This window comes from Lolium rigidum, chromosome 3 (assembly GCF_022539505.1).
Source record: "Lolium rigidum isolate FL_2022 chromosome 3, APGP_CSIRO_Lrig_0.1, whole genome shotgun sequence".
NCBI classification, from domain to species: domain Eukaryota; kingdom Viridiplantae; phylum Streptophyta; class Magnoliopsida; order Poales; family Poaceae; genus Lolium; species Lolium rigidum.
The window spans coordinates 143,264,761-143,276,347 of NC_061510.1; the positions used below are offsets into that span (position 1 = coordinate 143,264,761).

Consider the following 11,587-nt stretch of genomic DNA (forward strand, 5'->3'; position numbering starts at 1 on the left):
AGTGAGAAGTTTTAATAACCTTTCCTTTAATAGTCATTGAAGCTTCTTTCATGTATTCTTCAGATAATTCATCAATACCTATCTAAGTATAGCTCACTTTAATATTTTCTTCCTCCTCAATATGCCAATCATCATAGTTATGCTTGATGGTGTTTATTAATTCTTTAGCTTCTTCCACAGTCTTGTGCCGAAAAATATTATCTGCAACACTGTCTAGATAAGATCTAGATTCCTCAGTTAGCCCATTATAAAATATTTCAAGTAACTCATTATTTTTAATACCATGTACAAGGCATCTCCTCTCAAGGGCATAATACCTCCCCCAAGCTTGGGGAATACCTTCTTCTTTACCTTGAGTAAAGTTACTAATTTCAGCAACCATAGTATGTATTTTACTAGCAGGGAAATATTTATTATAAAATAAGTATATGCATTCTTCTTTGCTAGTGATTGACATTGGTGCTAAAGATTTATACCAAGATTTTGCCTTTCCTCCCAAAGAGAAAGGAAACAATTTCAAGAAGTAATAGCGTCATTGGATTTCAGTAATCCCAAATATGTTAGCTCATAGTTCATTAACGTTCATTACCATATAATTTAATTGCTTCAGCATTTTCTATTTTCTCAGGGTCAACAGTGAACTCATAATATTTATCTTTAATGTATATTGTAGGTGCTTCACTTTCATTAGCCACATGGAATAAATCTCCTAGAAAAGAACTCAGACTAGCATCAAATTTATCCAAATCATCTAAATCAATGTTCATGAAAGCTTCAGTAAAAGCAATATCTTCTTCAGAGAATGTTACTTTAGGACTAATTGCAGGATCATTTTCATCACAAAGTTCATCTTCTTCATATTCAGATTCTATTTCATCATTAGAAAAAGGCTTAGATAAATTAGGTGTCCCCTCTTTATCATTGCCAACATCCAACAAATCTTTTTAAGTATTAGTAGACATCCTAGATAATGGTGAATTTTCTAGGGTAGTAGTTTTTTTTTTAGTAAATGGAGTAGCAACATTAGGTGAAAAATGTGGTCTAGAAGGCAGATTCGTACCTCTCCTTGTAGTGGAAGGCACAATATTGTTCTTAGCAGGTTCCTTATCCTTTCCCATAATGAGAAGTAAATAAGTTCGGCAAGTAAATGATAACAAGTGGTCTTACCAATAAAGCTAGGTTCCCCGTCAACGGTACCAGAAAATGTCTTGATGCCCAACAAGTATAGGGGATCGCTGAAATCGTCGATGGGAAGTATTACCCGAATTTATAGTTCGACTCAAGGGGAACACAAGAATACCAATAATACTTTAGCAATTGAGGCGTCACTCTCAGCCACACATGTATACCAATAAATCACAAGGCAAGCGGTGATTTGTAGTTGTTGATTCAAAGCAGTAGAATAAAATAGTAAACAATAGTAAAAGATTTCCAGTTTTCAGCAGAAGTAGTGATGTGTAACTTTCAGTGACTGAAGGCGTAGGCATGAGGTGATAGTGGGGTGTTGCATGTATGATATTGATCATATAATGTAATCCTAATAACATAGCACTCATCTCTAATCCAGTTGTGTGTAGGTGTGTGATTCAAATACAGTTATGCATACTAACAAGAGAATTGGCCCTCGAGCATCGTATTTGAATAGGGTGCGCCACTGGTCCTCGTTTGGGCCTCGTGGCTCCTCTCGTGTGATTCCAAGTTCCATGCCCCATATTTTGGTGAAAAAGTCTGTGGTATTTTTTCCCGATTTTATTTCCTGCGCAAACAGATAGAAAGAAGACTTTTGCTAAAAACAACGTCAGATTCAGCAGTTTTATCTAAGTATGATGAGATTCTGGAGCAAATGCTTGAGCAATGTGCTTGGAAAAGTAGATACATTTGATATGTATCAGTTGGTTCTCGACTTGACTCTGAAATTCCTTAAATTTCTCGAAGATTTCAGGCTTGTGATTCATTAAATAGATATATCCATATCTACTTTGCGTCAGTGAAAGTCACAAAGTATCGATGACTATTGCGTGCTGACACGCTCATTGGTCCACATACATCAGTATGAATGATACCCAGTAGGTCGGCCGCCCGTTCCATCATGTCGTTGAACAGTGTCCTAGTTATTTTGCCCATGAGGCATGGTTCGTATCTCTCAAGGGATTCAAAATCCAATGATTCCAAAAATCCATCAAAATGGAGTTTCTTCATGCGTTTTTTTACCAATATGACCAAGACGACAATGCCATAAGTACACGACATTGTTACCATCATACTTGTATCTTTTTTCCATCTATATTATTAATGTGAGAATCACAATCAATATTAAGAGTGAATAAACCATTGCATTCCGGCGCATGAACATAAAACATATCATTCAAATATATGGAACATCCATTTGTCTCATACTTGAACGGATATCCAGCTTGCAACAAGCAAGATTGACTAATGATGTTCATACTCAAAGCAGGTACAAAAATACTTTATTCAATGCTAATACTCATGAAGGAAGACTAAGGTGTAGCCTGTCGATGGCCTTCATGTCCACCTTGTGACTTTTGCCGGCGCGCATCAACACTTCATTCTTCGCCAAGCGCCACTTATTCCATAACCCCTATGAAGAGCGGAAATTCAATTCGGCTCCCGGGTGCGTATGCTCCCTCTAGCAAAAAATCATATTTCGAAATATCGAAAAATTTGGACAAAAAATTCTACATGTACATCTCCATAATATACGTGTGTTTGTCAAGTTTCACGAAAAACCAATATTTTATGTGGTCTATATAAAAAAGAGAAAGTTTATCTTGTGAAAAGCATTATTTTTAGCACTGAATTTTGTCTTTTTTACACACGTCACATGATAGGTCGATTTTTTATGAAACGACTTTGTGAGCATGTAGCACGTGAAGATGTATATGCGAACTTTTAGTTTCAATTAAAAAAAATTTAAAATATATGTAAGATGCATTTCAAAATATAGGGAGCATATGCATCCATGTTCCAAAACACCGCTCTACAAATATGAGTAACAGATCCGGTATCAAATACCCAAGTATTACTCTTGATCGAAAAAAAAGTATATTCCCTTTATCGAAAAAAGTATTACTCTTGACCCTTGTGATGAAAAATGTCAATAACATGTATATCGGATATACGTTTGTCCTTTACGGGAATCTTTCCGGCCTTCTTGTCCTCCACGTACATGGGACAATTACGCTTCCAGTGGCCACTCCCTCTTGCAATAGAAGCACTCAACGTCCGGCTTCGGTCCAGACTGAATTCTGTGACATTCGAGAGCTAAGTAACGAGCTCACCTAAAATGCCTTAAATCAACGGAATTTCTAGTTCTTAGTAGATTGAGAATGAAAATCGTGCTCATTAGATTTCTGCAATGTTAGAATTGCATCGTGATCCGTGCATTTGAGTTAAAAGTTGAGTTACAACTGAAATATTTTCAGTTGCAAGTGGGTTACTACCAGATATTTTTTCAGTTGCAAGTGAGGTTGAAACTGAATTTTTTTTCCTTCAAATCGTTAAATTTGTTTTATGATCCATGCTAATGGTGGGTTGGAATTGGAACATAGGTTACAACTCCGGTTGAATGACGCTATTCTAGTGAGAACGAATCAATCAAGGCCAGACGTGGGAGGCGTTTTACACACAAAAATTCAGCATGCCAATGAAATGCACTACAACGCCTGCTTTGATATTGCTTTCCCCTGGACATAGATATATGGCCGGCCTCCACCTAAAGCCTACCTTCTCTTGGGCAAATCAAATGTCTTCTTCAGAAATCTGCTGGCTGCATCGTCGTCTCGGTGGCACAGCACGCGGAGCAGAGTGTTGGCGTCGGACCGGCACCACCGTCTCGTCATGGGCGGCATCGTCGTGCAACTAGAAGAAGAACGGCGAAACTCATCGATGAGTTTCTCCGTGGGCAAACCCATGAGATCCACAACCCCCTCTACGGCGGCAAACTCCGTCTCCACCACCTCCTCCGTCACCAACCCCTCCCCGCAGCTGCAGAAGAGACGCTTCAAGCTTGCGAGGTCCTCAGCCACCGCACCGTGGTCCTCTCGACTGAACGCCCGCCCGCCGCCGCCAGCAAGGAGCGCCATCAGGAAGGACTCTACGGAGGCCTTCATCACCTCACGCACCGCCAGCGGCTGCGCCCGGTCACTGACGACGCTGCCGAGGAACGCAAGATTCTGCTTCATGATACGCAGCGTAGGCCGAATGCGCGCCCCGGCGACGCCCCCTTGGTAGAGCGCCTGGTGGAAGTACTGAGCGGAGTCGAGGAAGACAAGGCGGTAGGCTGAGAGCTCCGTCACGTGGATAACAGTGGCCTCGACTGCAGGGTAGGCGCGATCAAAAGAGGAGCTCCGAGCACGGCGGTGGCCGATGATGTGCCTCTGCTTCCCATGTTGGGCGAGGGACCTGTCGATGGAGTGCAGGACACCGAGCATGTAGTGGAGGGTGTTGAGACGGACGTAGAGGCGCTGCGTGGCGCCGCTTGTTGTCGGACGCACCCGTGTCATGGCCCTCGCCGGCGTGGTGACAGCAGCAGCAGCAGCTTCGCAATTGCCGCCACCGACACCACAGTTGAGGTTGAGCAGCAGCTGGTGCAGGAGTCTCTTGTCCTGGCTGCACCGCGTCAAGGGCGACAACAGGGGTATGTAACCCTCCTTGGTCCCTGCACCGCACGAGGTAGCGAGGAACGACGCGTACTGGTGCACAAGCCGATCGATGCCGTCAGCGAGATGCTGAAGCGGCTCCGACATGGGCCATCGTTGATGAATCTCAATGAGCTCATCCACAGTCGCCTTGGCTAGTTTCATCAGATCCACAGCAGACTGCGCGTAAGGCTCGTTCTTGGAACCAGGGTTCCAAGCCTCCGAGTCTCTTGCTCTCCTAACACACTCTGCCCCAATCCGTAGCCGATCATCCATCCACTCGGTGATGAGACCAATAACGATGGAGTCGACATCATAAGGGATCAACTGCTTGCCGCCATGGCCATCACCATTATCAGCATCATGTGCCATCTGAACTAAGTACTTGTCTAGCTCAGAGACCGTCTGCAGGGCACGCATAGACTCAGTGCTGAGGCAGCCGGCCATCTTGGACACATACCGCTTGAAATAAGTATCGAAGCAGGTGTGGAGAGTGATGGCGGCAATGGCGGCCGGGCAAGGATGCCACTGTCTAAGTATGGGGGCGTACACGTCTTTCTCCACCCTCGCCATCTCCTTGGTCTGTGCAGTCACATACATTAGGGTCTCGCTAGGATCATCCTCCACTTCCACCATCATGCTGTTACCCCCAGCATCGCCACTCTCGTCCAACTGCATCAATTTCCAATCATGCATCTTAATTAGTTGATTCCTTCCACACTACATTAATCAATGGAAGTTCATTGCAAAGAAACTCACCTTGGCGAAAGCGCGCCTTGCCGACGATTCGATACATCGCTCAATTACATCAGCAGCAGCAAAAGATGATCCTGCAGCGGCAGCAGCAGCTGGAACGTGTTGGCTCAACATCTCTGCTACCAAGACCGCGAGGGTGACAACACTCTTCGTCGCGCTCTTGTCAAACGCCCCGTGGTAATCCATCAGCTTGTTTTCTGACCATGAGTACACCGAGGGCAGTGTGGCAGACAATACTCTGCTATACCCTGCCTCCTGCTCGGCTTTCATGGCGTCTTCAGAAACATGCCGGAGCATCACCAAGGTAGCCGACAGCAGGTCCGGCTCAATCTGTCCGGTGATGACGTACCTCTCGAAGAGGACCCAGGTGAAGCAGACATTGTGGATCATCCTGTTGAGCCCCAGCACGTTCCACGTCTTCTTGATCAGCTCCAGCAGCTCGTCAACCTCGTCCAGCACAACCGTCTGGTCCCTGAGGTCGAAGACGGCACGGAGGAGGGACATGTAGAGGTGCACATTTAGGGGGTAGCCGTCGGCCCAGTGGCAAACCTCGACGGAGCGCCATGCCAGAGCCATCACGGTGGCAGAGAGGGCGCGCACATCGATCTGCAGATCGGTGGACCTGACCATCTCGCTGAGAGAGGACGCCGCAGTGCTGCGGTCGACCAGCGCAAACGGGTGTGAGACGAGGCCTGCTTCCAGGAGCTTGAGCTGGCGGAGCTGCCACAAACGGTACTCGTCTGCGTCGGCAAACTCGGAGGCCTTGATGCGTCGAAGCAGCTCCATGGGAAGCACAAGTGATTCCACCTTCTTGGGCATCTACAACCAACAAATTAGTCTGTGAATGAACAATATTTATTTTCAGAGAATGACGAAATGCATGGAGATACCTGGGGGCCGACGAGGCAGCGGGCGAGTGTCTTGCGGAGACGGCCGTCCGTCTGCTCGGCGACCCCCATCTGCCGCCGCATGATCTCCGCCGACGTCATTGGCTTGGCTCCCACCATGGACCTCGTCTTCCTGGAGCGCAGGCCAAGCGACTGCTTCAGGCGGCTCACCACCACCATGTTCTTTGCCCCCGCCACCGTCTTGGCTCCCTCATGGTTATCCCCAGTGGCGACAGCGAGGCGTCCCCCGACAGAGGTGGAGCGGCAGGCGATGAAGAAAATCTCATAGGCGGAGCTGCGGACCTCGTCACGAGTAAGAAATTCGAGGCGACCAAAGGGCCACTCTAGATCAGGAGGAAATGGGTCCGGAATGGCACCGCCAGCGGCCGTCTCCGGCAAGGAGAGGCGGCGGCGGCCCATGGATAACCGACCGATTCAAGGCCGTTGGAAGGCACGCGCGCATTGCATGCAGGATGCAATGCGCGGGCGCTCCCAACCACAGCAGCAGCGCGACCACCATTGTCCATGCAAATATGCAATGCAGAGCAGATAGCTTTCCCATTGACTGCCTAAAACAAGCTAGAAACAAGAACCTTGTGCTATATATAGCCAATATATAGATAGCTAGGCTAGGAGCTAATGATGGATGAAATTGTAGTACTTGTTCCATTTCATTTCACAAGAAAGAATAAAGAGAAGAGGTGAGCACATGTTCCAGCATGCACACGCAGATATATAAGCAGCAGCACTTGCATGTAAAAACAGGTAGTACGGCTGAAGCAAGTTCAAGCTACTGATGCAATTAAATTAATAGATTAAACTCACAAGATAAAGTTACACTGACCACCAGAACTGATACGGCAGCAGCAGTTTTGTGGTAGTTCCATATCATTTCAGAAGAACAGAGAGAAGTGAGCATGCACATACAGATATAGGCAGCGGCACTTCCAAACAAAGGTTTTGGCTTCCTCAACCCCTTCGGCCGGTCTTGCAGTACACACTGCAAGAAGTTTAAAACAAAAGCGGGGGAGAACAAGCCATTGGATGAGCGCAATCTTCATACCTGACAAAAAATATTTCACATACAATGAGCACACGGGGTATTTTGAACAACAAAATTTCAATGTCACCTGTCTTTCAAATATCGTGAGTTGTTCAATACAGCTGCATGAGTAAACTGAACCCTGCAAGGTTCCTATACTAAGGCTTACTAACATCAAGTAGCCGCTAAAATTCCATTTTACAGAACACAAAGTCTTGAACCCAAAAGCTCATTGATCAGCCTGCTTCTTCTTTTTCTTCTTATCTTTTTTACCAGACTCAGTTTCCATTGCAAGAACCTCGTCATCTTGTGCGTCGCTTTTCTTCTTTTTTTTCTTCTTCTCTCCTTCAGCAGTGGCCGCACCAGGCTCCTCAATCTCCTTCGACTTCTTTTTCTTCTTCTTGTCACCATTGGCATCCGCTGCGGGAATCTCCTTGCTGTCCTTGGACTTCTTTTTCTTCTTCTTCCCATCCTCTTGAACTGCATCCCCGGTAGGCTCGACAGTCTCCACATCCTCATGCTTCCTCTTCTTTGAAGCTGTCTCGGGCTTCTTAGGTGTTTCTTCAGTCGGTTGTGCAAGAACCAGATCAGCCGAAGGGTTGTACGTCTGATAAATGAAAGTTTAAAACATTAAACCAAGATGAATACCATGAATGACAATTATTTTGCACGACTATAAGAGGGGATAAGTATGCTGAAAGCAAAATATTGAGGGTACTCCAACAAAGAATATCCAGAAGTCCAGTACCCTAACATGGCTCCACAATTCTAACAAATATTATTCTTACGTTCTTGCCAGGATAAGAGAAAAAGTCAACATTATTGCCCTTGTTACCAATTGTTGGGAAGCATCTTTGGAATAATAAGACAAAACCATGATGCTGCTTACCTTAGCAGGTGTAATTAACCCAGCACCATTCTTCCGGTCTTTCTCGTACACTTCTATCTTGGGCTTTCCCTTTGTGGAACCAGCAGATCTCCCTAGTTCTTTACCCTCAAGAACCCGAAGACGTGTTTCAAGCTGTTCAAATGTTCTTCATGTCAAAAGACAATCCTCATAAATTTTTATACTGTACATAAATGGTGTTTTGACAATATCAATACCTTAAGTCGACTCTCAAGACCAATGGAGTTATCTTCACCATCACCAAGGGCATCATACCGGATGGCAAGAGCTGCTTTTGAAGCAAGAGAACGAGAAATCTTTCCCTTGTGCTTTGGAGCTGCCTGACCAATCAAGGATGCATGGTAGATGAGACCATACTTAGGTGTAGCATGTTTTGTCTTCAGAGCTCTGAACAAAGCCTGGAGAGAAATATAGAGTTCAGTTTATTTCGCTAAAGGCAAATTCAAAGAGATGTTACAACATAACTCATTTGCAGCCATGAGCCCACATGCATTAATTGTTGTTGCCACAGCATCATTACGAGATTGATTGTACAAAAGACAAAATGTGTGCATTCGTTGCATTTGTCTCACACTATTGAAGGATAAAATTATCAAAGAAGATAATAAGAACATCTACTTGCCTAAACCTATCATGCCTCTTCCCTGTTTTTATATGAAAAATCCATCCGTCCATAAACAATTCAAATCCAGAATCAAGTTTACAGAATAGATGGAATATATACATAATTTTACATATAGTGAACTCACCTTCTCTGCACCGAGTATCTGAATTGTGCTGCCAGGCTGCTTAGCCAAATTTAGCAGACTGCCACCATGTGAAATAAGCCTAGCACCAACTAGTTCACCCACAAGAGCAGTCAAATTGGGTGCGATTGTGTTCATCCTACTTTTCAGATAATCATACAGCTGAGCTCTGTACTCAGAAAGAGACAAGACTTGATCACAAAGTTCCCTAATGTTTGACAAGTCAAGATCATTAACTTCTGTTCCCATGGATATTACTGCAGCCTCCTTCAACTGTGCTTCCACGTCATCATCTGTCAGTATCTGAAAAAAACAAAAGTTCTTAATAAGCAAATTTCCTGCATAGGAATTAGGAATGTCACTCATATTTAGACTTGTTCACAATCTACCTCTGAGAAATCAAGATTGACCGCGTTCGTCCTATTGCCCATCAACTTCACAATTTTTGCATACTGTATATTATCTGCCACTATTTTAGTGAGCTCTGGGAAGTGCCAACCATACCATTCACGAACCCTCATTGCGTATGTGTTAAGCTCCTTGTCCAGATCATCCAATAAGCCAATGGCTTGAATGATCATGGTATCAACCTGTAGAATCAGAAGAAAAAAATAGCATTACCTCATATGTTCATGTGGAACAGATGACAAGATGTTAGCTTCAATGAATATCACGACTGTAATTCAATAAATATCAGTACAAAAATGTCACCAAGAAAATGACAAGGAGGATAGTAGTGGCTTATCATAGGACATGACAGCCATATACGAAATGTTGCAAAAGAAAATTCAATAAATAGCCAACACAAAATACGAACAACGGCTTGACCGGAGCCACCAAACCAGAAATGAAGCACAAAGTAACATGCGGGCGAAAGAAAGATAAGCACCAGTATTGACTCACCTTTTCAGGACTGAACTTTAGCTTATATCTAGACAAGCTGTGGGACAATCCCAAGCTCATTGGACCAAGGTCTTGTGTGCCCAAACCAGATATAAGCTCACTAAGCTGATTCCTTAGCCCTCTCATCAGTTCCATCACAGCACTGTTGTGAACACAGTCAATTTTCTGTGAAAGCACATCAAATTGTAAGTGGAATTGGTAATACAACAGAGACAAAGTAACTAGTAAGGAACCTAACTGACCAGTTTGTCTTTTATAGCATTTCCAAGTTTAGAATCAGCAACAGCCAATGTTTCACCATCACAATGCTTCTGCAAGAACTTGCGCAAACCCTTGCTAGGCTTGCTATCAAGAATGAGGGTTGCAGCAGAAAGGGCATCAGACGTGTTCTCGAACTTGTTGAAAGCCTTCAGCTCAACCACCTAAAATAAATATATCTGGTAAGTACCATTGAGCCAGTAAGAAAAATTAAGTATACAGAATATACAAATTAGGACTCAGGCATATACGGAATTATCTCAACTGCTCGCCAAGAACTTCATATCACTAACTTAAACTACAATGGATATTACCAGGAGGCAGCAGTCGGTTTCTAGGCATTACAACAACAGAAATATAGAGAAACTAGAAGGTTTAACTGAGCCATGCACACTCTCCTTATTTTGGATTATTGGACTCACAAAGAATAGTGGAATAATGAATGTCGCTGGTCACTTTCTTAAGTAGGTGGAAAGTCCAATATTCTACTGGCACAGACCCCTGCAAGGTTGCCCATTAGGCTGACAGCTGATATCATCTATCAGCCTGCTGAACTCAGTTCAGTAGAGGAGTATTCCTTACGGTTCAAAGGACATACAAGCATCCATTGAGCACTAAATTGTATCAGAAAACTAAGTTAAGAGGATAGCTAGGGAGCACACCATGGATTCTTGCTAACTCATATAAATGGGGTTTTTTTTTTCGACGCACTCGATTGTAATGTGTACATCACGGTCTAATTGTACGGGAAAGAGAAGTTATTTTTGCCGTCGGAAGAAAAGAATGAAGCACAAACCTTTCTCGCCAAGGCCGGCGTCGTGAACTCCTGCCATAGATCCTACAAACAAAAACGAACACACAGCTCGATTAGCCCAAAAAAATATCCACACCAAACGAAGAGCTGGGGCGTCGGCGGCGGCGACAACTCACCTCGACCTTGCTGAGCTTGCCCTCGTTCAGGACCTTGAAAAGGGCGAACCCGGCGGGCGTCTCGAACAGCACCAACATCTCCCACCACGCCGCGACTCAGCAAAGGAGAGCTCCGATTTCACCTGGATCGCAGGCGCAACCACGCAACCGAATCAAACCAAAGAGCTCGTGTGTATAACGAATCCGAGCTTCTGAAACACACAAAATCCCACGAACCTTGCGCCGATTGGGCGAGGGGGGGGGGGCAGGGATTTCGGCTGCGAAGAGCGGCGTGGGGAAAAGAGAGGCGCCGCCGCAAGGGTTTTAGCCCTGTTTAGGTTTCGAGAGAGATTTATACAGGACGGTGGGGAGATGGTTGAAGGCCAGTCTCGCCGTTGGTTGGGAGGGGCGGGTGTTGGCTGCCGTTGGATTGCTCCTCTTGGGGTTTAGGTCGGGGCTGTCATGTGGTTGTCTTGATGAACGCCGGAACGGGTGCAAAGCAAAATATTGATGCGATT

At 44.8% G+C, this 11,587-nt stretch overlaps 1 protein-coding gene across 1 annotated transcript; it reads right to left on the reverse strand.

Annotated features, from left to right (window-relative positions):
• Positions 1-7,399: 7,399 nt before the first annotated feature.
• LOC124698336 (probable nucleolar protein 5-2) lies at positions 7,400-11,348 on the reverse strand. The gene is made up of 10 exons (XM_047230824.1): positions 11,307-11,348; positions 11,091-11,212; positions 10,957-10,998; positions 10,145-10,324; positions 9,903-10,067; positions 9,389-9,589; positions 9,003-9,302; positions 8,451-8,651; positions 8,236-8,367; positions 7,400-7,953 (listed from the first exon to the last, which is right to left on the reverse strand). Exons 2-10 carry the CDS (start codon positions 11,166-11,168, stop codon positions 7,576-7,578), a joined length of 1,677 nt encoding a protein of 558 aa, XP_047086780.1. The 5' UTR covers positions 11,169-11,212; positions 11,307-11,348; the 3' UTR covers positions 7,400-7,575.
• Positions 11,349-11,587: the final 239 nt, after the last annotated feature.